Source organism: Salvelinus namaycush, chromosome 27, assembly GCF_016432855.1.
Source record: "Salvelinus namaycush isolate Seneca chromosome 27, SaNama_1.0, whole genome shotgun sequence".
Classification (NCBI taxonomy): Eukaryota; Metazoa; Chordata; class Actinopteri; order Salmoniformes; family Salmonidae; genus Salvelinus; species Salvelinus namaycush.
Genome location: NC_052333.1, coordinates 31,482,033 through 31,508,439, shown reverse-complemented (window position 1 = coordinate 31,508,439; position 26,407 = coordinate 31,482,033). Strand labels below are relative to the sequence as shown.

The 26,407-nt window shown below is 41.5% G+C and overlaps 1 protein-coding gene across 1 annotated transcript; it reads right to left on the bottom strand.

Annotated features, from left to right (window-relative positions):
* Positions 1-71: 71 nt before the first annotated feature.
* On the bottom strand, positions 72-26,381 carry LOC120022344 (tyrosine-protein kinase STYK1-like). Its single transcript, XM_038966238.1, has 11 exons — positions 26,234-26,381; positions 7,266-7,332; positions 7,163-7,218; positions 4,470-4,685; positions 2,591-2,824; positions 1,989-2,170; positions 1,360-1,437; positions 793-1,007; positions 661-701; positions 425-521; positions 72-267 (listed from the first exon to the last, which is right to left on the bottom strand). Exons 1-11 carry the CDS (start codon positions 26,379-26,381, stop codon positions 72-74), a joined length of 1,530 nt encoding a protein of 509 aa, XP_038822166.1.
* Between the last annotated feature and the right edge of the window lie 26 nt (positions 26,382-26,407).

Here is a 26,407-nt window from a genome sequence, read left to right as displayed (position 1 = left end):
GTCTTCACGATAATGTGAAAAAGCGACACTGAATTTAAGACCTTGATTTAAACAAGAAGCCCAGGAGCCAATCAGAGAACAGTGTAATTGTGGGCCTCTCCATATCCCGCCTCATGCAGGTACTTCTCAATGTCCAGTGGCCCAGGCACTCGAAGAACTGGCCTATTGTTGGCACTCTTCTCTCCTGATTGAAGCTTCTGGATCACCTCAGCCAATGCAGGGCGCTCGTGTGGAGCGAACTGGCCACAGGACTTGATTATGGAATACCTGAAAAGGGTACAGTAGCTTTTGTAACCAATTTTAACTGGTTTTGTGGGGATCATTGTGGCCACTTCTACCAATGTCTAAGAACTAGTACTGTTATATGTTTTCTGTGGTATACTAGGTCCTTATTAACGGATTATTACTTAATGTGGTCGCTTACAGTGAGTTAGAACAATTAGCTGGTCTCTTCTGGGTCTTTCCTCTCTGGAGGTATTGGAGAAGATCACCGGCCATGACTTTAGGGAATGGTGGGTCACCTACAAAGTGGAGGAATAAATTAGATTATTAGGGTGCGTATACATGATTAAAATGATATCCGTGGGATAAAAGTTTGTGATGGTTGTAACAGTTCAACAGACCAGTAATGATAGATTATTTATTTAGAAAAGCATTTACCGAGTGTCACCATTTCATGGAGCAGGATACCAAAAGACCAGCTGCAAAAAAGGATGGTTGGAGAGATCACTGTCAAAGTTCAAAGTCTCATGACTTTTTCATATTATATGTCCAATCAGATTGGCGACTTACACGTCACTGCTTTGACTGACAAGTCTCCTGGCCAATACTTCTGGAGCCTGCCACTTCCTCGTCTCAGTGTTCTCCAGCTCTCCTGGAGTTCCTGCTTGTGTTTTCCTGCGGTATGCTGGACCCAATCCCCACAGTTTAGCCATCAGGTCTCTGCCAACCAACACGCTCCGAGCTCCAACGTTGCCATGGATACAGCTCTGACCATGCAGGTATTCCTGAATGCACAAATAGAGAGGATGCTGTGTTTTACAATGGCTATGGAACATTCAAGCATGTAAAAGCCATTCATACAGACGAATCAAGTAGGTAAGGCCAGGAGTTTTTCCTAAACACACAACTTGATGAGGTAAAACTATTGGCCCTACTTATACATTAAAATGATATGCATGCATTAACCCTTTTACATCAGCAGTTGTCACTAAGTGCTTACACAGTTCTGAATAAGAATGATGGAATCGTCAGATCGACATTTTCATGACATATGCACACAACTTGAACTATCATTTTCAATTGTAGACATACGGACAGAGATGGATGGAAAGGAGAGCGAGATAGAGAGAGACCAACCAGAGCAGAAGCCACTTGTCCTCCCATGGTGAAGATACGCTTCTCTGTGATGTCGCATGGGGACTCCCCACCTGTGTCCTGCCAAGAAACAGCACTGTGAGTCTCCATTCACACTATCACTAATGGTCATGTCCATATTCACTGTAGTCTATATGATTACAGAGTGTTTGCTCAGCCTCTTGAGATCCACGTACAACTCGAATGTTCAGGCATACCTGGCGACAATTCACGATTTACGTAAAGGTTGTGCAAGGCAGATCTCTGGCTATGACCCGTCCCTAACACATCATCATCATGTTCAGTATACTCCAGTCTGTAGGAAAACGTTTTGGTGAAACAATCTTTCTTCGGACAAGTTCAAGTAGGCTACCTCTTCATTTCACTCTTGTTTTATACAGTGTTCTCCCTGTTGAACATCCCCAGCTATTTGGCAATGTAGGAGTACCCATAGAGATGTATATAAGCCATTTTAGCATGGACATTGCCATTGAGGGCTTCCACCATGCTACACCCATTTTAAAGTAGTCAACTGGGTGGGGATTCCTATGGGTCGTAGCCTCAATGGCGCTGCACATGTGGTCATAAATATAAAGTGAGGTCCTCTATCCATCTCTATGGGAGTACCATACCTGTCGACACCTCCATAGGAACCCCAGCAGGTCCCTGTGGTCCAGTTCCTCCATCACGGTGATGTGGGGGGTACGTAGGGAGAGCACGCCTATCAGACAAGGCAGGAAGGAGTGGGTCCCCAGCTCAGACAGGAAGGAGGCAAAGCCCAGGAAGGACTGGCGCTCGCTGGCATCAGCTGTCTCTGGGGGAGAAAAGGTGCATGTTGAGATTTACTACATTGCAGTTGGACTGCGTAGAATCACTGATCTACAAATTACCTAACATCCCTCATAACTACTCAATATGTTATCAAGATTAGTGATTCTGTGCCTCGCTTTGCTCAAACTGATCCCCTCAAACACACCAAATGTGTCTGGCAGTAGGCCTTCTACATCTGGCAGTAGGCTACTGAAGGGAAATGTAGTCATTTTTCTTATGGGTTGGCCTAGGTCTGTTGATTTGAATATCGAATCAAGATGTCATAGTGACACCAAGACCAGGTAACATCCCCAAAATGTCAGGTTTTATTCTCATAAGCCTGAAGGTCTTACAATACACTGACTGTCAGTCTCTGGATGGGAGCGTCTACTTTATAACTCCAATGTATATCAAAGAATGTTACCTTTAAGTGTCCGTAGAATCACATCTCTGTTGTCCATCCTTGCCCGGTAGAGGGTGACAGAGTCGTTCGGTTTGACAAAGAAGGACAGGGGCAGCGGAGTGACTAGGTTGAAAGAGCCATGCTGCCCCTCTCTGGGCATCTCCGGTACTGCAGAAAAGGTGTCTGGGGCGTCACGCCGGGTCGGAGTGCTCATCGGTAACACCTCATGCTCCAGTGGGTTCAGCTCAGGAGGAGCTGCAGGTAAACAGATGGGTATTACGCATATATCAAATGATATATATGAAATTCCTCAGACCAAGAGATGCAACTCATGCATTATAAAACAAAAATCAGTCTCTGCCTATGTAAGCTTTTTAAAGTAGAAAATAACTTTGACTCTTGGTTGAGGTGGAGAGGTGAAGCCAACATATCCATTGTTAATCAGAGCCAGACTAAATCAGTAGCACAAAAGATACAATACATCTCCTTACAATACAAATGTTGATATTTGATACACAATTAAATTTTCACAATACAGTAAATAGCCTATTAAATAGTCGACAAGTTAACAAATAATGTTACGACCTCTTAATGCTCGGCTATGAAAAGCCAAATGACATTTACACCTGAGGTGCTGACCTGTTGCACCCTCTACGACCATGTACGGCCACGTACGCATATAATCTCTACCCGACACAGCCAGAAGAGGTCTGGCCACCCCTCAGATATTGGTTCCTCTCTAGGTTTCTTCCTAGGTTTCTGCCTTTTCTAGGGAGTTTTTTCCTAGCCACCGTGCTTCTACATCTGCATTGCTTGCTGTTTGGGGTTTTAGGCTGGATTTCTGTATAAGCACTTTGTGACATCTGCTGATGTAAAAAGGGCTTTAGAAATACATTTGATTGATTGAAATGTTGGATTCACATCTCTAACTAAAGCAAAAATAAAAAAGTTAAAGAATAGGATTAAACCAGTGGCTCAGATGAAACTATGCAAGCTTTAGAAATCCTTTAAAATGTTGATATTTGGCTGCATTGTCAACCAAACACAACTCAATATTACTTTTGTAATACACGATCTGACAACGTAATGTAACAGTATTTATTCAACCTTAAAATGAGTAACACAGCCATGGCCACAGTTTGAAGTTAGCCTATAAATGTCTTCTTATGAAAGGATAGAAAGTGTGCATGTTCAAGATAGCATGCAAAACCCGCAGGTCTGTGGAGATCTGTAATAATCTGTGAAGAATCTTGCGCAGCATTGATCACTTGCACTATTGTATTTGAATGTAATCTTAACTGCAATCCAGGTCATTTGGTTGTGCTATTAGATGAAGCACAGTGAAAAGACATTAAGTTGTTGTATAAATGCAAAATATCTGACATTGTATTCCCATTTGAACTTTGTTCTGTTTTTAAATGGTTGAAAGTGCAGTGATTTAGACACATTTAGATGACAACTAAACCAAATAAATCTGACATTGTTTTTCCATTGGAATTTGGTCATACCTTTAGATGGTTGAAAGCATAATGATAACACATAGGGAATTCAACAAACTTCTTTGTCTTTTTGATTGGGTGAATAAAGATGAATCTCATTGATCAACGTCTCAACCAAATATTACCCACATTTCCATGTTGAAATGAGGCAACAATGACACAAGATCTTGGCAGGATGTTGGCTTCTCTATGACATTTCGATGACACGCATCCCATTTCTGACTCATCCTCTCTGTCCCGACTGACAACACAACTTGTAAAGAAGTATTGAGCTGGAGCGTCAATACATTGCCGGAAGCAACCCATCTGTCTAGAAAGACTTGTACAGAGTGGGAAGATAAAAGTATGCTGACTCATCAGTAAAGCTCATTGGCATTACATCAATGTGCACACCAACTTACCCTCAATGCCCTGTAGGTTCTGTCTGGCACTTTGCCTCTGTGTGTGTCTGCTCAACCTTCTGGTACTGTGTGGTCGGGCTACGATTACGCTGGGTCGTCCGCGGATTCCCTTTCCAGGGCAGAACCTCATCAGGAGAACGATTAGCAGAGTGACCAGGAAGCTCGCAAGGAGCAGGATGGGCACGATGATGACTTCCTGTTTGTACACTGTGATCTCTGAGAGACAGAGAGCGAGAGAGATCAATATCAGAGTTAGAGTATTACTACCGTTGGGCACTTTGACAAGGCACTTAACGTCTAACCTGTTACAGATGACCCTGTGCTGCAAAAGGACAATATTTCTGAATCACATTGGGCAACAATAGAGTGAAAAAGAACCAAAGAAGTATAGAATGGAAATGGTTGAGGATGACTATGAAGAAGCTTATTTTTCAATACTATTCTTTATGTCTGTCTCCCTGAAATGGTGGTCTTTGTGTTCTGTAATGTCTCTGTCAACACTATAGTACATGCCATTTAAAAGCAAGCAGGTGTGGTCTGGCATTTGTTTTGATAGTCAGAAACATGAGTAGGATACACTTGAAGTAGCAAGAACAGTACATGCCAATAGGAAATAATATGATATGAATGAGGAGCACGAAATCACCCCTGACAAACAGTAATTACGTGTCTGAAATACAGTACCAGTCAAAAGTTTGGACACACCTACTCATTCAAGGGTTTCGAAGAATCTCAAATATAAAATAGATTTTGATTTCTTTAACACTTTTTTGGTTACTACATGATTCCATATGTGTTATTTCATAGTTTTGATGTCTTCACTATTATTCTACAGTGTAGAAAATAGTAAAAAATAAAGAAAACCCCTGGAATGAGTAGGTGTGTCCAAACTTTTGACTGGTACTGTATTTCAGACACGTAATTACTGTTTGTCAGGGGTGATTTCGTGCTCCTCATTCATATCATCTTATTTCGTAAGCTACTTACAATATGTACACTGCCTTCATTTAAAGGTCCAAATGCAGTGGGTTTTATATCAAATCGTTTCTGGGTAACAATTAAGTAACTTACTATGATTGTTTTCAATTAAAAATGGTCAAAAAGCAACAAAAATACCTTTTTAGTAAAGAGCAATTTCTCAAGCAAGAATTTTGCTTGGACTGTCTGGGAATGGTCTGAGTGGAGAGGGAAGAGAGGTTTGGCAGAGAGGTTTGGAACTCTTATTGGTCAATTAAATAATTTACCACCTGGTGAAGTGACCAGGCAGGCCAAACTCCATCCCACCAAAACAGGCTGAAATTTCAGGCAGTCTTTTCAAACAGCTCTTACACTAAAAGGGCATTATCATCATTTTCACAATATTATTCTAACCTCGTAGTGTGCAAATATATTTTTAAAGCACTGGAAAATCTAGTTTGACTGCACTGGGCCTTTAAGTGCAATGGAAATAGCATACTGAAAAAGGTGTAGATTGTGGTACAACATGTTTGCGCCACACCTTGATTGTTTGGCCAAGTCTACCTACAGTGCGCCATCCAAAGTAACTGGAATGCTTAAAGCCAATTGTTAAGTTAACAGTCTGGTTTTTATTCATTCTTCTTGTTGCTTAAAATCTTCTGGAGAGTCTGAACCATCTTTCCCCTAACCTGTGCTGCTCTGTAGATTGACAATGTACCAGACAACGTGGCAAACCCTGTGCTGTTCCCAGCCTGTCTTGTGGGCATGCTGGATATGAGTACTGTGACAGCAAATGCAACACATTTATGTTATCTCTGTATAACGGATCAAAAAATATTGTATAGTGTTTTATTAGGGCACACAGTGGAAAATTTGTGTTTCTTATTGGACAAATCTAAGTTGTTTCCTTTTTTTAAAATATTCGTTTGGTACCTAATAAATCCCAGTGCCTCTAATCTATATTTCACAGGTCTGATGCTATCTATGTAGTGTTTTATGTATCCAAAATGTTTTCTAGACGGTTGGAAGTGGCTTCATCGTGTTGGTTGCAGCTCCTTTGCTACATCTCTGTTTGGTAAAGGCTGGGAAAGGGAACAAGTCTCCAGATTGCCATATTTATTCAATTTGACAAATTATCTTTACATAGCATACCCCTTGAAATGTATGTTTGGTTAAAACACAAAGATCTTGTGTAAAAAATTGACTGTGATGTCGATCACATGTCAGCACAAATAGAATCTCAGTAAATGGACAACCAGTTTGTGACAGAATGTTAAAGCCCACTTTTTACACTGGTGGGAAGATCAGCAAAACGGCCCAGGAATATATCAGTGGACAGCTAAATGTAACCTGGTTAAACATTTCCTTATTATTTCCATAACATTGTCTATCGCAGTGTTTCCCAACCCTGGTCCTCGAGTATCCCCATCACTACACATTTTTGTTGTAACCCTGGACAAACACCTTATTGAGGGCTTGATGATTAGTTGACAAGTTGAATCAGGTGTGCTTGTCCAGGGTCACAATACAAATGTGTGCTGTTGGGGATACTGGAAGACCAGGGTGGGGAAACACTGCTCTATCGAATCTAAAGAGTCCATGGAGTTCATGGAGTGTTTCTAGTCAATACCTTTGGCTTGGAGACCCAACAGCTAGTGGGTGTAAGTTGTAGAAGGTGCAAGACAAGGCGACACAGGAGAAGTAGAGAAAAAGGATCATGAGAGAGGAGCACTTACCACAGATGGTGTCCCCCGGTTGACACTGATTATCAGCATCAGAGTAGGACGACATCCTGAGGAGTGGGAGCGAGCAAACACACAGATATCATCATTAGATTACCACCGGTCAGCAGCCTCATAAAGCCCTCGGCTGTAACGACACAGCATGGAGTATTCAACACCTTCGACTGTCACACAAGACACATAAAGACATCTGGAGTCCATTTTCTCCGTCTCAAAGTTGATTCCACTGCATTTTATCATTGTTTCCCTCTAATCAGGGACTGATTTAGACCTGGGACACCAGGGGTGTGCAATTGATTATCAGGTAGAACAGAAAACCAGCAGGCTCCGGACCTCGTAGGGTAAGAGTTTAGTACCCCTGATCTAGGTTAGTCAATGTCTACTTTAGGAAAAGGAAAAAGACTGTACACTTGTACTAGTGTCATACAATTCTCATGTCTTGCACTTTTTTCCCCAATCGATAATGATGACAATGTGATTATTTTGAACCCTGGTACATGTTTTCGTTATTCTGTGTACATATGTTTTGACTGTGCTAGTATAATTGATGTAATCTCAGAGAGATGGCTTTCTGAATGAATAACCTAGATTAACTCTAGATATTGGAATCCCAAGTAACTATGGTATCTGGGTAGATCTGATGCTGAGGCAATTTAAGATACAGTAGTGTGACTATGGCTATAGTATAATCACACTGACTGCAGGAGGCGTACAATATGGCAAGGTTAGTGTTATACCACGCTTGGTATTTGGGATGTGTCCTAATCACGTAAAACCCTGGATGGGTTGGGCATGCTGGGTGATGTAAAAAATCTTCCCAGCGTGGAATAGTTCTGATTGTGACGTCATGCTGTAAAAAATCTTCCCAGCGTGAAATAGTTCTGAAATTGAACAGCATGACGTCACAATCAGCACACGATCAGAACAATTGGAAACTATTTCACGCTGGGAAGATTTTTTTACATGACACCGGGGCATTGGTGCTGCATCATTGGTGGTATTTAGGCCTGGGTACAGTACAGTATGTTACATTCAACTACACCATTTTTAAGTCTCATCACACAGTCTGACTTTAATTGGTCACTATTCATTCTCTGATGACACTGCTGTTTGAAGTTATTTCCATATGATTTGGGCATGACATTTGAAAAATGTTATCGTTGATAACCTCTTCCTAATTTAGTAGGCAGGTTCAGGGCAGGTCAATGTGACAAGTAATTATTAGGGGCTATAGTAGGAAGAGACTGTGTGTATCTGAAATGGCACCATATGCCCTATATAGTGCACTACTTTTGACCAGAGCCCTATGGGCCCCACTACATAGTGAATAGGGTGACATTTCAGATGCATCCCCTGTTTTCGTTTGTCACCACAGAGATAAAACAACAACCGGTTGTATGGAACAAGTAGAGGTCCCATTGACAGTTCCCTGGACATTTGTTTCTTAGATGGAACTACAATTTGAATCAACTTGAGACAACAGAGATTGGGCCAATTCTCTTTCCTCTTGCTTGAGGATAGAGTTACTGCTGTGCAAATGTAAAATGTAAATGTTCAAAATGGCAAAATTGATCAAATACACTGTCACCTTAAGAACCAGTTGTGTTGTTTATGCAGCCATATTTAGGATTATAATACTATAATAACATCCTTTACTTACAACATGGCTGCCTAGCTTGGGGGCCCTGTATTTACTCAACAATGTTATCATTGTCTTGCCAAATTATCATACAAGACGACAAGTTGACTATGGTAGAAACAAATTGGTTAGGCATGCTATGTCCTTCTCACCTTACTTTATTTCAGGTCACAACCTGTCTAGATGAAGGATAAATCCAAGGAAAAGTGATGAACTCAACACTTGAAAGTCACCTGACTCTACTACTGTCTACCTGGATGTGGTTATACCAAGTTATATATAGGCTTAGGGTGTGTTTTGTTTTGTCACCTGTTTCTGTCACTGTCCTCAGGTAACTATAATGAGTCGCGGTCACAGTACACTCCTCCACATAGTGTTGTTAGGAAGCACATTCTGACAGCATTTCTCCGTTTTCCCCTCCCTCACCTCTTTACAAGTATGTGTGTCACTCAACCAGCCTGGCTGCATTTCTCTTTGACATGCATTTCTCGCACACAACCCACACACATACACAGCACATAATACAAAACATTAAACTTTTAGGTTTCAATATATTGGACCTTGTATTTTAGCCGACAATGTATTTTACCCTTTATTTTAACCGTAAATGTACATTTCTTCACACATTTTATTGTGGCAACCTACGTGGCATGCTCCCTGTGTAAGGCTGATTCTCATTTATTGTGTAATGGTATTATGTCCTCAGCATCCAAAGCTCCTCATAGGAAGCAGTAGTATTATCACGTTTTGATATGAGCTCCTCATAAGAAGCAGTAGTATACTCACGTTTGATATTAGCTCCTTCATAAGAAGCAGTAGTATAATCACGTTTGGTATTAGCTCATCATAAGAAGCAGTAGTATACTCACGTTTGATATTAGCTCCTCATAAGAAGCAGTAGTATACTCACGTTTGATATTAGCTCCTCATAAGAAGCAGTAGTATACTCACGTTTGGTATTAGCTCCTCATAAGAAGCAGTAGTATACTCACGTTTGATATGAGCTCCTCATAAGAAGCAGTAGTATACTCACGTTTGATATTAGCTCCTTCATAAGAAGCAGTAGTATAATCACGTTTGGTATTAGCTCATCATAAGAAGCAGTAGTATACTCACGTTTGATATTAGCTCCTCATAAGAAGCAATAGTATAATCACGTTTGATATTAGCTCCTCATAAGAAGCAGTAGTATACTCACGTTTGATATTAGCTCCTCATAAGAAGCAGTAGTATACTCACGTTTGGTATTAGCTCCTCATAAGAAGCAGTAGTATACTCACGTTTGGTATTAGCTCCTCATAAGAAGCACTAGTATACTCACGTTTGATATTAGCTCCTCATAAGAAGCAGTAGTATACTCACGTTTGGTATTAGCTCCTCATAAGAAGCAGTAGTATACTCACGTTTGATATTAGCTCCTCATAAGAAGCAGTAGTATACTCACGTTTGGTATTAGCTCCTCATAAGAAGCAGTAGTATACTCACGTTTGGTATTAGCTCCTCATAAGAAGCAGTAGTATACTCACGTTTGGTATTAGCTCCTCATAAGAAGCACTAGTATACTCACGTTTGATATTAGCTCCTCATAAGAAGCAGTAGTATACTCACGTTTGGTATTAGCTCCTCATAAGAAGCAGTAGTATACGCACGTTTGGTATTAGCTCCTCCATAAGAAGCAGTAGTATACTCACGTTTGGTATTAGCTCCTCATAAGAAGCAGTAGTATAATCACGTTTGATATTAGCTCCTCATAAGAAGCACTAGTATACTCACGTTTGATATTAACTCCTCATAAGAAGCAGTAGTATAATCACGTTTGATGTTAACAATCGTCTATTATAATCCCCATGTGATAAATCCAGTTTGTGATATTTGCCATCTCCCACTTTCCCAGCCTCTCTGTCAATCTCTCTCTTCTGTTGTTGTGTGTTTCTTTCCTCATGTTTCTCTGCTTTGTAACTCTCACAGGTTAGCCCTGCCCTTTGCTGCACCTTTTCCTCCTCAACCTTATCACCTCTTCACGGTGAGTTCTGTTTTTAGACTTTTGGTGTGTGTGTCCTTTATTGTGTAAAGTGCTACGGTGTGTGGGTTTGCAATGCCCTCACAACTATTTTAGTCTCCTCCTAATCACCGGTGTCCATCAAAGGTCAAAGGTGTTGTCGATTCACAGTGCCTCCAAGTGGCCAGTCAACACCTGCGATTTCCATTACTTTTCTCAAAGTGATACTGCTCTATCCACCCCTATCAACAATCACAGGCACTGCGGGCGTTGGGGAAGTAACTTAGGTACTATTAGGCTTTTGGTGCACTGTCACTGTAGCTCATGAATGAGGCAATGGAAGTTTGCCCTGCCTTACAGTGGTATGGTACTGTATACAGGGTGAGTGGCTTTGCAATGGCATGTTGGGGTTTCTTTTGTGTTTTGTAATCACTCACCAGTTTTCCAACACCATCGGAAAAAAAACATTGAAACAGCTTGCTGTCCATCTGTTAACTGTTAAAGTAACTGTCCAGTGTTTGCATATTTCTATGAAATATGACTACTAATTACTTAAAATATCAGTGAAATAGTTTTCTTTCCAAAACATGTTAATTAAGTATGTTAAAAAGCAGCTTTTCTGTGTTAATGGTGTCGGCGTATTCGTCATAAAAAAATAGTAATGCATGTTGACCGCTGGTTGGCCAACTCAGGTGTATGACATCATACTCTGAGGAAATAGCAAGCATTTTTGAAATGATCTATTTGATATACATGTTTGTGTGTTTAAATAAATATATAAAAATCTCCAACTTATGCTTTGGCTACAAATACGAGTGTAGAATGAGTCAACAACATTATTTGGGTATGAGTTATTAATAGAATATGAACTTTTAAAAGTGAGATTTTCACTTAACAGTTACTTTAAACACCCAAAACATCAGTGCTAAAGGGGCTGTTTTAAAATGCTCTGAAAACATCTTGTGATGTGAAAACTCCTGTGCTTTCCCTGCCTCTACCATAGTATGTAATTATCCCCTTTCTGGGCATTTCAATTTAATTTCAAATGCCAAGATAATCAAGTTTTTAATGAAGTTCAGTATTGCCTAAAAGTTGCACTATTCAAAAATCTCTCTGCCATTTCCTGGTTGCTAAAACTCTAATTTCAGTTTGACAAAACAAGATGGTACAATGATTCTCTACTGTACACTATCTAAACCGCTCTGAAATATATTTTCCATAACCAAAAATATTGTTGTTTCAGCTGTTTGAAGCTGGTGTACAAAACCGCCAGTAAAAGACTCAAAAACAAAACTTAAGAACGGGAAGCATAGAAATAGCACACATAGAACATATCTACTGCTTCTTAGACTTGCTTTCAAGTAGAATGATGGATCTATAACTCACATTTCTCTGTGAATTTGGATCAGGTCGCCCAAAAAGTTACATATTGCCACGTTAAACTTCTTGGAGATATACACTGCTCAAAAAAATAAAGGGAACACTTAAACAACACAATGTAACTCCAAGTCAATCACACTTCTGTGAAATTAAACTGTCCACTTAGGAAGCAACACTGATTGACAATACATTTCACATGCTGTTGTGCAAATGGAATAGACAAAAGGTGGAAATTATAGGCAATTAGCAAGACACCCCCAATAAAGGAGTGGTTCTGCAGGTGGTGACCACAGACCACTTCTCAGTTCCTATGCTTCCTGGCTGATGTTTTGGTCACTTTTGAATGCTGGCGGTGCTTTCACTCTAGTGGTAGCATGAGACGGAGTCTACAACCCACACAAGTGGCTCAGGTAGTGCAGCTCATCCAGGATGGCACATCAATGCGAGCTGTGGCAAGAAGGTTTGCTGTGTCTGTCAGCGTAGTGTCCAGAGCATGGAGGCGCTACCAGGAGACAGGCCAGTACATCAGGAGACGAGGAGGAGGCCGTAGGAGGGCAACAACCCAGCAGCAGGACCGCTACCTCCGCCTTTGTGCAAGGAGGATTAGGAGGAGCACTGCCAGAGCCCTGCAAAATGACCTCCAGCAGGCCACAAATGTGCATGTGTCTGCTCAAACGGTCAGAAACAGACTGCATGAGGGTGGTATGAGGGCCCGACGTCCACAGGTGGGGGTTGTGCTTACAGCCCAACACCGTGCAGGACGTTTGGCATTTGCCAGAGAACACCAAGATTGGCAAATTCGCCACTGGCGCCCTGTGCTGTTCACGGATGAAAGCAGGTTCACACGCACATGTGACAGACGTGACAGAGTCTGGAGACGCCATGGAGAACGTTCTGCTGCCTGCAACATCCTCCAGCATGACCGGTTTGGCGGTGGGTCAGTCATGGTGTGGGGTGGCATTTCTTTGGGGGGCCGCACAGCCCTCTATGTGCTCGCCAGAGGTAGCTTGACTGCCATTAGGTACCGAGATGAGATCCTCAGACCCCTTGTGAGACCATATGCTGGTGCGGTTGGCCCTGGGTTCTATCTAATGCAAGACAATGCTAGACCTCATGTGGCTGGAGTGTGTCAGCAGTTCCTGCAAGAGGAAGGCATTGATGCTATGGACTGGCCCGCCCGTTCCCCAGACCTGAATCCAATTGAGCACATCTGGGACAACATGTCTCGCTCCATCCACCAACGCCACGTTGCACCACAGACTGTCCAGGAGTTGGCGGATGCTTTAGTCCAGGTCTGGGAGGAGATCCCTCAGGAGACCATCCGCCACCTCATCAGGAGCATGCCCAGACGTTGTAGGGAGGTCATACAGGCACGTGGAGGCCACACACACTACTGAGCCTCATTTTGACTTGTTTTAAGGACATTACATCAAAGTTGGATCAGCCTGTAGTGTGGTTTTCCACTTTAATTTTGAGTGTGACTCCAAATCCAGACCTCCATGGGTTGATAAATTTGATTTCCATTGATAATTTTTGTGTGATTTTGTAGTCAGCACATTCAACTATGTAAAGAAAAAAGTATTTAATAAGAATGTTTCATTCATTCAGATCTAGGATGTGTTATTTTAGTGTTCCCTTTATTTTTTTGAGCAGTGTATTTTTCAGAGTTACGGATGTTTTTCTATTTGACAGGCACCGCATATCAACATCTGTTTTCTCAATTCTCATCTGCTCTCTATATAGTGTACTGTTCAATACTGTACAGTAGAGTTGCTGGCCCAGACAGTAGCAGTTGCTAGACCCTGAACCTTGCTGGACCCTGAATCCTCCAAACCCACGAAGCCAAAAGAACAGTCTGTGCCATAGCTATGCCCTCATCATATTGCAGTGCCAGCTCCAATGAGGAACATCCCTCACAACAATGAACCTCTCTCTCTCCCCTTCTGTCTTTCCCATTTTACCTGCTGTACCTCTATTCTAATTAACAGGTGCTCAAAGTCTTAGGGGGTTGCCCCAGGCAACAGGGTGGGTACGCCATTAGCCTAGATCTAATGACAGAGGGAGAGAGCGGGATAGAGAGAGGGGAGGTTAGGGATGTGTGAGGTATCTGTTAGTTTACACGCACTGCTTACCGGGACAGAGGTGGGCAATCCGAGTGGTGGGGAGATCTGCTGCAAGGGCTCGCTTACACTGTGTGAGAATGTGTGTGTGTGAGAGCGTGAGAGTTTTTCTCTCTGTGTGTGTGTCTCTGGTGTGTGTGTGCCTGCGCACACTCGCGGGCGCAGAGCTGGAAATGCTGAGACAGACAGCTGGTTTATTTTTGGGTCAGTGACAGTGTGTCAATGGCCGCAGATGCGTCGGAAAGGAAGGCTCTGAGATACCAACAGACCCTGGTCAGTTCTTTCTCCCACGCTCTCTTCCGCTCTCTTTCTGTCTCTCTCTCTCTCTCACTACCTATCTCCTCTTATCTTTTTCCATTTGCTCTCATATTGCGTTACGCAGCAGCAGGCTGTCTCTATCTCTGACATTAATCTTGCACAATCTCTTGCATGACATAACGGGTCGTCTCTGCTCTTTACGGTCTGTGCACAGGGAGCATGGGGACACACACACTGTCTGGTAACGGTGGTCCCGGAGACCTCTTAGCAGGTCCGTGACTGTGGCAACAGGTGTCTGTGTGTCTGAGGACCCCACACCTTCAGTCTCCGTCAGGGTCTTAACTCTCTCTCTCTGGCTCTTTCTCTCTGTCTGGCTCTTTCTCTCTCTCGCTTTCTCAGCCACCTGTTCATTATCCTCTCCACCTTTTAATTCCTTTCATTTATTACCAACAAACATAATGCATTTTTACGTAGAAATAGATGGCTGTTCAACGACCTCCTTGGTATTGTACGGTGGTAAGTGCCTCTCCATGCTCTCAGATAGACCTGGGAGGAATGTGTTTGCATGTAAGTGGGATTTCATCCATGGAGATGAATCTAGGTTTACAGCAGTGTGGTGTGGGAAGGGGGTAACCCGATCGTGCATGTGGAATATATTTGTTAATCTCCGCTCGTCATGTAGTCTAAGATGACCCCGGGGTCCAGAGTGTTCCAAAACTTCTGGAGGGACTTAAACCATTAGACTTTCAGTATGTAATTTTTTTTTTTTGATTCGTAAGAAACACCGGCTGGAAATTGGTGTGGCGTATTGTATTTAACAGGGTAGTTCTATACCGTGGGCCTTTGGCTAAGGTCATAGGCTGTTAGCCTGTGTGTCCACATGCTGGTGGTTGTGTGTGTCTGTGTGCGCACCAGTGTATGCATGTACTGTATGACCTGTGTGTGTTAGTACAGGCCATGTGGACTGTGATAACCGTGTGTTTACACTGTCGCCCGGGGAGCAGGGCTATATTGAGAAGTGTCACTTTTTTTGAGCGGGAGTTTGTTTCTGTTCTCCTTGTCATTGTGCTGTGGAGGATCAAGAAGTGAGATCACAAGGGGGCCTCCCATTCCAATTGAACTAGATGCCATTGCCAGGCACAATAGAGAGTTATGTGGAGAGTTGTTGACAGACATGTGGAGAATGTATGTGGTTAATACTCCGTAAGACTGGATGATATTTTCGAAGACCTTCGTGTGTATTACATTTGACTTTATATGACATAAGAGCGGTGACACACAACACTGTCTAACCTTCCCCGTCATGTGACCTATTGCTGTAGATGTCATGTGTCTGTAGGACAACTGGACTAGCAGATGGACGGACCTGCATATAGGCAGACGAAAGCAGACTGGTAGGCAGGCAGACAGACAGCGCAGATTAGCAAAGTAGATGGGTAGATTCGTATTTGTTACTAATACTATTGCTACTACAATTGCTTCTTATATTTGTCTCTTCTGGTGCCATTAGGCTGTCACTTGAGGACATGCAATATTGTGAATACAGTTAAGGGTATTGTCAGGCCCGACGTGCAGTGGAGGGCCCTGCAACCGCTAACAGTGATTATTCTTAACAGGACCGTTATGTATTTGATCTATCGAAACTATCAGTAACAGCCTGACGCTGTTACAGAAAACTCACTCATGGAGTCTTCATCTATTCTCATGTTGTTATCTCTGATTTTCATCCACCCTACCTATCTCACAGGTGTGTCCAGGTACTTGTTTTCATTGTGAGAAGTACAAAAAGAGCCGGTATGAGGATTACGAGCAGATACATTCCTTGAGATTAAATCTGTTTTGCAGTGAGTTGATCAAATCTAACACTGGCGTTTTGTTGATTTCTCTCTATATACTTTATAATAAACGCGCTCGCTTTCCACTTGACGAACATGCTCAGGTGTCGCGGTCCGTCCACACGAACCAAACTCCCCTTACAGAAGTCCTTAAGGGTCAGCGGGACGGACAGACAGACAGATAGTGAGAGATCGAGAGAGTAAGAGGTGTGCAGCGGTGAACGTTGGGTCCCACCGGTGCTAAATATAACTCCCAGAGTAGAGTTACACGCGGTGAGAAAGGGGGAGAGAGGGAAAGTGTGTACGAGGTGCATGATGTGTAGAGGCAGAAGAGAGCGAGAGGGGCTTGGAGAGGGGAGGAGAAATCTGGAGAAAGAGGGGGATTACACGGACGGTCAGAGGTAGGGAAAGGCAGAGGATGACTGAAATAGACTAATGGAGGGCAGCAACGTGATGGTATGTGATAAAACGGGTAGATCAGGCGCACGGGTATCATTTCAAATTTGAATGGGTTGACTGCTCAAAAATGTTGAACGTTTAAATCAACCAGCTTGTTGATAAGGTGTTGATACAGACACTTTACAAGACTAATCTGACACAATGTATAGGCAAGCAAATTGATGGTGAGGTTAACCATTTTGTAATAATATTACAATGGTTACAAAACCTTTAGCATATAAGTTGTGTAGTATATTAGCAGTAAAATAAGTAAGTAGTATAGTATACTGTGTAGAATAGCCATATGATAGGCATGCATTACATCCATTGACCTGTTAGTTGATATCATGACTGTCCTGAGTGAGATCCAGTTAGATGCTAGTTAAGTAAATGCCTGGTAAATGTTTGAATATTTCTGTGTGTTACTAGACATATATTTGGTGAAGTCTTTAAGATTCCAATTTACATCAGAGATTTGCCTTCCTGTCCCAGTGGTTTGCCAAGATGTTGTGTTGCCAGAGTATATCCTGCATGTGAGAGACAGCCTTGAGTTTGGCAAAAGAGAAAGGAGTGGGTCTTGCAGTACGCCTCTCCTCATCACGAATCTGTAGGGGGAGAATTTCCTCAAATTCCCCCCCAGATAAAAAAAAAAATCTAACATACAGTATGGAATTCCTTAGAATAAAAACAAATGTTTATATAAAACATTATTAGACATTTTTTTCCTCTCAGGTATTAATATGATTATCTTTTGAGTATGGTGTGTAGAGGATTTCCCTCTCAATTGCAGGCTGGTGTTTCAGCTAACGCCACCTTGCACTAGTTGCCAGGGGCGAGTTGGTGGAGGGAGGTTTCTTCTTCCTTGGTATAGTAGAACTAGTGACATAACAAGCCTTTACTGCTGCACTACAGGGGACTGAAATTATTTCTGACTTCTTTTCTGGAGGCTAGTATTTCCCAACAGGTCCCAACAGCTATATGGATTTTGTGGACGCGTCTCTTTGAAGCCTGCTACTGATTTGATAACTGTGTTGAATTTAGCCCTTCAAGTCCAACAGCACACTGTTATAAAACATTCACGGTCACTAAATCCTGTCCACAGAATTTGCAGACAACAGCTGGGAAAGTGCCCGCATAGAAAAAATACTACAGTTTACTATAGAATACTACAGGACTTACTGTAGTAAACTGTAGAATACTATACTACACACTGTTGGATCCCTCAATCGGGATGTGCTTACTATATAATTGTGTAATATACTGTCGAATACTATATTACCCACTGTTATATCCCTTGATCGTGTAGTGTTTACGATAGAATGTTGTAGTATACTATAGTAAATGCTACAATATTATCCACAACAACAAAAAACACTGTAGTAAATACTACAGTAATGTCCGGAAAAACACTACACTTGTTTAACTATAGGAAATTCTACAGTATTTAACTCTGCCCATTCCCCTTCCCCATATCGCAATTTGTGCCACCCAGAAGTGAGAAACTTACATGCCAATTATAGACCATATATTTTGTTCCCTACAGGTTATAGAAAAGAGCAGAAGCTCTGAACTATCCGTTCAGACCCCAGTCCTACCTACCTACATGTTATGGAACATTTGCTCTTTTGGTATTTCTCCAGTAGATTTCCTGAAGGAGACTCGACTTCTATGTCAAAGATAATTTTTTTTAAACCACTATAGTAATGTCTGCAAAATCACTACAGTAAATACTACAGTAACAAAAACACTACAATAAATACTGCAGTATAGTATTGCCAGCAAAAACACTACAGTAAATACTACAGTAAATACCACTGTTCTTTTACTACAGTATTAATACTAAAGTTAACTGTAAATACGACAGTAAAGTCAGCAAAAACACTACAGTAAATATTAGTGTTTTTACCATATTATAAACTGGGTGATTCGAGCCCTGAATGCTGATTGGCTGAAAGCCGGGATATATCAGACTGTATACCACAGTAATGAAAAAACATTACTTTTTACTGTTCTAATTACATTGGTAACCAGTTTTTAACAGCAATAAGGCACCTCGGGGGTTTGTGGTATATTGGCGATATACCACTATCCTTTGTGCGTTATTGCTTCAGTATACTATAGTATTTTTTTATGTGGGTGTTGATTAAAGAAAATCCCCACATATTCTGTCTGGCTCAATGTACACTGAATAAAAATATAAACGTCTTGGTTTCATAAGCTGAAATACAAGATTCCCCAAATTTTCCAATGACACAAAAAGCTTATTGCTCTTCAATTTGGTGCACAAATTTAATTACATCTCTTAGTGAGCATTTCTTCTTTACCCCTTTGCCAAGATAATCCATCCACCTGACAGGTGTGGCATATCAAGAAGCTGATTAAAAAGCATGATCATTACACAGGTGCAACTTGTGTTGGGGACAATAAAGGCCACTCTAAAATGTGCAGTTTTGTCAGACAACACAATGCTACAGATGTCTCAAGTTCTGAGCGAGCGTGCAATTGGCATGCTGACTGCAGGAATGTTCACCAGAGCTGTTGCCAGAAAATGTAATGTTAATTTCTCTACCATAAGCAGCCTGGTTTGCTGATGTCAACCTTGTGAACAGAGTGCCCCATGGTGGCTGTGGGGTTATGGTATGGGCAGGCATAAGCTACAGACAACAAATACATTTGCATTTTATCTATGGCAATTTGAATGCACAGAGATACCGTGACAAGATCCTGAGTCCCATTTTCGGGCCATTCATCCCCGCCATCACCTCAATTTTTTTTTTTTTTTAAGTATTTGTGACCAACAGATGCATATCTGTATTCCAAGTCATGTGAAATCCATAGATTAGGGCCTAATAAATGTATTTCAGTTGACTGATTTCCTTATATGAACTGTAACTCAGTAAAATCTTTAAAATTGTTGATTGTTACATTTATATTTTTGTTCAGTGTATATAATAGTGCCTATTTTCATTAACATGTTGGTAACCATTAAGAGGTTTGTTGGACACTGAGAGCTGATACAGGTATGATACTTATTGTCAATGTATCCCATGGTAAGCCGAGCTGTGACATGTCTGGTCCAATGGAAGTCATGGCGTGTGTGCAGCTCATGTATATGTTGGTGATTTTACTCGGTATACATATCCATGTGTATGACTGACGTACAGTACTCTTTCTAGGACCCACAGAGACAGACTTGTACATGCACACTAAATTACGAGGTGTTGAAAGGTTATTGAAAGGCAGCCCAAAGCGTAAAAGGGGCGCCAGGTAGCCTAGTGGTTAGGTTGCTGGATCGAATCCCCGAGCTGACAAAGTAAAAATCTGTCGTTCTGCCCCTGAGTTAACCCACTGTTCCCCGGGCGCCTGAAGACGTAGATGTCGATTTAAGGCAGCCCCCCGCACCTCTAATTCAGAGGGGTTGGGTTAAATGCGGAAGACACATTTTAGTTGAAGCTATTCAGTTGTACAACTGACGAGGTATCCCCCTTTCCCTAAATGCTAGGCCTGACTGATTCCTAGTGTGGTATTGTTGACTAGAGGTCAACTGCACTGTGCAGATGTTGTTTGTATCTGAGCACTTGTAGTATACAGTATACTTCCGACTTCAACTGTATATCAGAAGGTTTTCAGACTTCCCTCAACAGGTTGTTGGTTTCCCACAAAAGCTTTTGTTTCACAAATTCAATTATGTCTGGTGTATGACGTCAGTATCTAAATTATGTGATAAAGATCCGTTTACCACTTGATCAAAATGTTCATTAAACAATAAAGGTGCAGTGGGCGTATATACAGTTGAAGTCGGAAGTTTACATACACCTTAGCCAAATACATTTAAACTCAGTTTTTCACAATTCCTGACATTTAATCCGAGTAAAAATTCCCTGTCTTAGGTCAGTTAGGATCACCACTTTCTTTTAAGAATGTGAAATGTCAGAATAGTAGTAGAGAGAATGATTTATTTCAGCATTTCTTTCTTTCATCACATTCCCAGTGGGTCAGAAGTTTACATACACTCAATTAGTATTTGGTAGCATTGCCTTTAAATTGTTTAACTTGGGTCAAACGTTTCGGGTAGCCTTCCAAAAGCTTCCCACAATAAGTTGGGTAAATTTTGGCGCATTCCTCCTGACAGAGCTGGTGTAACTGAGTCAGGTTTGTAGGCCTCCTTGCTCGCACAGGCTTTTTCAGTTCTGCCCACAAATTTTCTATGGGTTTGAGGACAGGGCTTTGTGATGGCCACTCCAATACCTTGACTTTGTTGTCCTTAAGCCATTTTGCCACAACTTTGGAAGTATGCTTGGTGTCATTGTCCATTTGGAAGACCCATTTGCGACCAAGCTTTAACTTCCTGATTGATGTCTTGAGATGTTGCTTCAATATATCCACATAATTTTACTTCCTCATGATTCCATCTATTTTGTGAAGTGCACCAGTCCCTCCTGCAGCAATGCACCCCCACAACATGATACTGCCACCCCCGCGCTTCACGGTTGGGATGGTGTTCTTTGGCTTGCAAGCCTCCCCCTTTTTCCTCCAAACATGATGATGGTCATTATGGCCTAACAGTTCTGTTTTTGTTTCATCAGACCAGAGGACATTTCTCCAAAAAGTACAATCTTTGTCCCCATGTGCAGTTGCAAACCGTAGTCTGGCTTTTTTATGGCGGTTTTGGAGCAGTGGCTTCTTCCTTGCTGAGTGGCCTTTCAGGTTATGTCGATATAGGACTCGTTTTACTGTGGATATAGATACTTCGTACATGTTTCCTCCAACATCTTCACAAGGTCCTTTGCTGTTCTTCATGGATTGATTTGCAATTTTCGCACCAAAGTACGTTCCTCTAGGAGACGGAGCGCGTCTCCTTCCTGAGCGGTATGACGGCTGCGTAGTCCCATGGTGTTTATACTTGCGTACTATTGTTTGTACAGATGAACGTGGTACCTTCAGGCGTTTGGAAATTGCTCCCAAGGATGAACCAGACTTGTGGAGGTCCACAATTTCTTTTCTGAGGCTGATATCTTTTGATTTTTCCATGATGTCAAGCAAAGAGGCGCTGAGTTTGAAGGTAGGCCTTGAAATACATTCACAGGTACAGCTCCAATTGACTCAAATGATGTCAATTAGCCTAATTTTCTGGAATTTTCCAAGCTGTTTAAAGGCACAGTCAACTTAGTGTATGTAAACTTCTGACCCACTGCAATTGTGATATAGTGAATTATAAGTGAAATAAACAACTGTTTGCAAACAATTGTTGGAAAAATGACTTGTCATGCACAAAGTAGATGTCCTAACCGACTTGACAAAACTATAGTTTGTTAACAAGAAATTTGTGGAGTGGTTGAAAAACGAGTTTTAATGACTCCAACCTAAGTGTATGTAAACTTCAGACTTCAACTGTATATGAATGTATGGGTTCTACTCCATATTGCATATTGTCCCAAGCAGCCCAGCACCCCATTGACATTGATGTGCGTTTGATTTCAGGAGGATGTTTTGTGTCAATATGCCCATCTACTGTGTAATAGGCCTTTTCTAAATTGGCCAAAAGTCCATCCTCCACCCTCTCTCTGTCCTCCCTCCTCCGTGACCCAGAAACCTAGTGGTCAGGTGGTCGAGAAGATGTCAATTCGTTAGTAGGCAAACAGAAGAGTGTCCTCCCCTCCGCGACAGCCACCTTAATCAAGGATAGTTGTGTTTCCTACCGGAGTCCTTGAAAGAGTTTTGTAATCTGCCACACGTCGTTTTATCTATAAAATGTCTTGGACAACTAACTTAATTTGTTTTTATCACTTTAAACATTTATTTTGGGATCCACCCCTGTAAACGTAATTTGCTTGGTAGCGCGAGTGGAGAAGGAGAGTCTCATTTCATACAAGCGCATTTTCGTCCACGTTCCCTCTCCTCGATTAGTTTTGACCTTTTATCAAATAGAGGAGAGAAAGGATGGAGGAGAGAGGACGCAGAGGTTGAGTAAATCCAATTGAGAAAAGGCCATAGTATGGAGTTGCAATGTAGGCCTTCACTTTGCGTGCAGCAGGTATAAGAATAGATAAAATAAAATAATTAGTGTTTTTTACATGGAAGCCCACATTAACTATACAGTATTATGACATTATTCACGTGTCAAACTTCATTAAGTTATTCCATCATTATGTACATAGACAAAGGTTCATCTATTTAAATGGGTTTGAAGACCATTGAACTGTTCATGTGGAAAAGATTGGAGTGGAGAACATATTCCTTACAAGATGGTCTGCCATTTTGATTGTGTTTTTATCATAGTAATTAGTAGACTTAATTGACCGTTTATGCAAGTAATTCGAATATGTCGTCTTCCATTTAGAATTGGAATGGAATATTTGCCACCTCTCCAGTTTGATAGTGAAATGTGTCGATCATGATTTACAAAGCGTGTGAAATACTTACCCACAACCAACTGCTGGTCTTGTCTGATAGAGGATCACATACCTTGGGTCTTGGCTTGATCTTTGGTTGGTATAGTAGCTTACCAACCCCCCCCCCCCCCCCCCCCCCCACCCTCATAAGAAATTCATGTAATAGAATGTATCTTTGAGTGATAGCTATGTATTGTAACTACAAAATGATAAAAGCCAAGTAATGTAGTATTAGATTTACTAGATAACAGGAAATGATTTTAGTGTGTCTTTCTGAAAGTATGTCCATGTTTCTATGCGTGTGTCTGCATGTCTGTGTGGGAGAGCTGCAGGCTGGAGTTCTCTCTTTACCAGATGTCTGGATGCTGTCCAGCTGTAATTCATCCAAATGTAGACACATGCTTCCGCTCAGTGAGATTTTAAGGTCAACATGTTGAGGAGTTTTGTCTTTCTGTATGCCCCCCCCCCCCCCCCCCGTCTGCCGTAATACAATGAGCTCAAAAAGTATTGGGACAGTGACACACGTTTGTTGGTTCTGTACTCCAGCACTTTGGATTAATGTGGATGCTACCATTGTGTTGTGGTCAGTAGAACATTTATGGTAATTAATGCATAGTGTCATTTTGGAGTCACTTTTATTGTAAATAAGAATAAAATATGTTTCTAAACACTTCTACATTAATGTGGATGCATGATTACGGATAATCCTGAATAAATCGCATTATTTACCATTCATTTCTACTGGGCAAAAATGATCTGAAACACAACCAAAACAAACAGCAAATGCATCCAAGTTTGTAGAGTCACAAGCTTGATGTAATCATTGCGTGCTAGGAATATGGGACCAAATAGTAAACTTTTGAATACTGTAATATACACTGAGCATACCAAACATTAGGAACACCTTCCTAATATTGAGTTGCACCCCTCCCGCCCGAGCACTTTAACCAAAGTTCTGGAGTACAGAGCCAAAACAATAAAACATTTGTCACTGTCCCAATAGTTTTGGAGCTTACTGTACATTATGACAATTCTCCCACAATCTGGAACAATCAATATACACTACCGTTCAAAAGTTTGGGATCACTTAGAAATGTCCTTGGTTTTGAAAGAAAAGCACTTTTTTTTGTCCAATAAAATAACATCAAATTGGTCAGAAATGCAGTGTAGACATTGCTAATGTTGTAAATGACTATTGTAGCTGGAAATGGCAGATTTTTTATGGAATATCTACATAGGCATACATAGGCCCATTTATCAGCAACCATCACTCCTGTGTTCCAATGGCACGTTGTGTAAGCTAATCCAAGTTTATCATTTTAAAAGGCTAACTGATCATTAGAAAATGATTTTGCAATTATGTTAGCACAGCTGAAAACTGTTGTCTTGATTTAAAGAAGCAATTAAACTGGCCTTCTTTAGACTAGTTGAGTATCTGGAGCGTCAGCGTTTGTGGGTTCGATTACAGGCTCAAAATAGGCAGAAACAAAGACCTTTCTTCTGAAACTCGTCAGTCTATTCTTGTTCTGAGAAATTGATGTCACGGCTCTCGTCGTAATGAGGATCGGGCCAGAGCGCAGTGTGGTAGGTGTTCATGATTTTTATTAGATCAGAAAACACTCGAACAAAATAAACAAGAGGGAAAACTGAAACAGTTCTGTAAGGTGCATAAACTAAACAGAAAATAACTACCCACAACTAAGGTGGCAAAACAGGCTGCCTAAGTATGATTCCCAATCAGAGACAACGATAGACAGCTGTCCCTGATTGAGAACCATACCTGGCCAAAACATAGAAACAGAAAACATAGAAATAAAAAAAAACTATAATGCCCACCCTAGTCACACCCTGGTCTAACCAAAATAGAGAATAAAAGCCTCTCTATGGCCAGGGCGTGACAATTAAGGCTATTCCATGCGAGAAATTGCCAAGAAACTGAAGATCTCGTACAACGCTATGTACTACTCCCATTACAGAACAGCGCAAACTGGCCCTAACCAGAATAGAAAGAAGACTGGGTGGCCCCGGTACACAACTGAGCAAGAGGACAAGTACATTAGAGTGTCTAGTTTGAGAAACAGATGCCTCACAAGTCCTCAACTGGCAGCTTCATTAAATAGTACCCGCAAAACACCAGTCTCAACATCAACTGTGAAGAAACGACTCCGGGATGCTGGCCTTCTAGGAAGAGTTGCAAAGAAAAAGCCATATCTCACACTGGCCAATAAAAATAAAATAATAAGATGGGCAAAAGAACAGACACTGGACAGAGGAACTATGCCTTTAAGGCCCTGCATCCCAGAGTCGCCTCTTCACTGTTGACGTTGAGACTGGTGTTTTGCGGGTACTATTTAATGAAGCTGCCAGTTGAGGACTTGAGGCGTCTGTTTCTCAAGCTAGACACACTAATGTACTTGTCCTCTTAACTAAACTTGGATTAGTTAACACAACGTGCCATTGGAACACAAGAGTGATGGTTGCTGATAATGGGCCTCTGGATGCCTATGTAGATATACCATTAAAAATCTGCCGTTTCCAGCTACCCTAGTCATTTACAACATTAACAATGTCTACACTGTATTTTTGATCAATTTGCTATTTTAATGGACAATTTTCTTTTGCTTTTCTTTCAAAAACAAGGACATTTCTAAGTGATCCCAAACTTTTGAACGGTAGTGTCTGTATATTGTAAACATATATGAACTGTTACGTGTAGATATACTGTATGTATAATAATAGTATATACTACATGATGTATTTTCTCTAAAATATACACATTCGGTGTGAAATTAAAATATCTTAAACTATTCTTATTTTCCTAAAATGACATTTTTGCCCCTCTAACCTTACCTGAACTACATTTTCAGCGGGTCTTCATTGTCCTTTGCTCATAAACATATGGGTAATGTAGTCTCTCTTCCTCCTGTCACTTTCAGCTGTATGGGGAATACAGCGAGCACCCGAGTGGGTCTGGCCGCCGGAGAGAGGCCACCCGACTGCTAACAGAGAGACAATGGAAGAAACACGACCACCATCAACATGGTCACCATCTGCAGCATCGCCATGGCCACCATCACCACAGCCACCACCATGGCCACCCCCACAGTCACACACATGGACACGGGCACCACAGCAGGCACAGGGGTCGGCATCACTCGGATGAGGCAGGACCTGCACA

What these genes read in the sequence shown, in the direction of transcription:
- LOC120022344 (XM_038966238.1), bottom strand. Translation starts at nt 26,381, where the DNA reads ATGCCGACCCCTGTGCCTGCTGTGGTGCCCGTGTCCATGTGTGTGACT. An exon ending in GTCAGTCAAAGCAGTGACGT is followed by an intron (nt 702 to 792) that starts GTAAGTCGCCAA and finishes CCTTTTTTGCAG; the next exon opens with CTGGTCTTTTGGTATCCTGC. An exon ending in GCTAATTGTTCTAACTCACT is followed by an intron (nt 268 to 424) that starts GTAAGCGACCAC and finishes TACCCTTTTCAG; the next exon opens with GTATTCCATAATCAAGTCCT.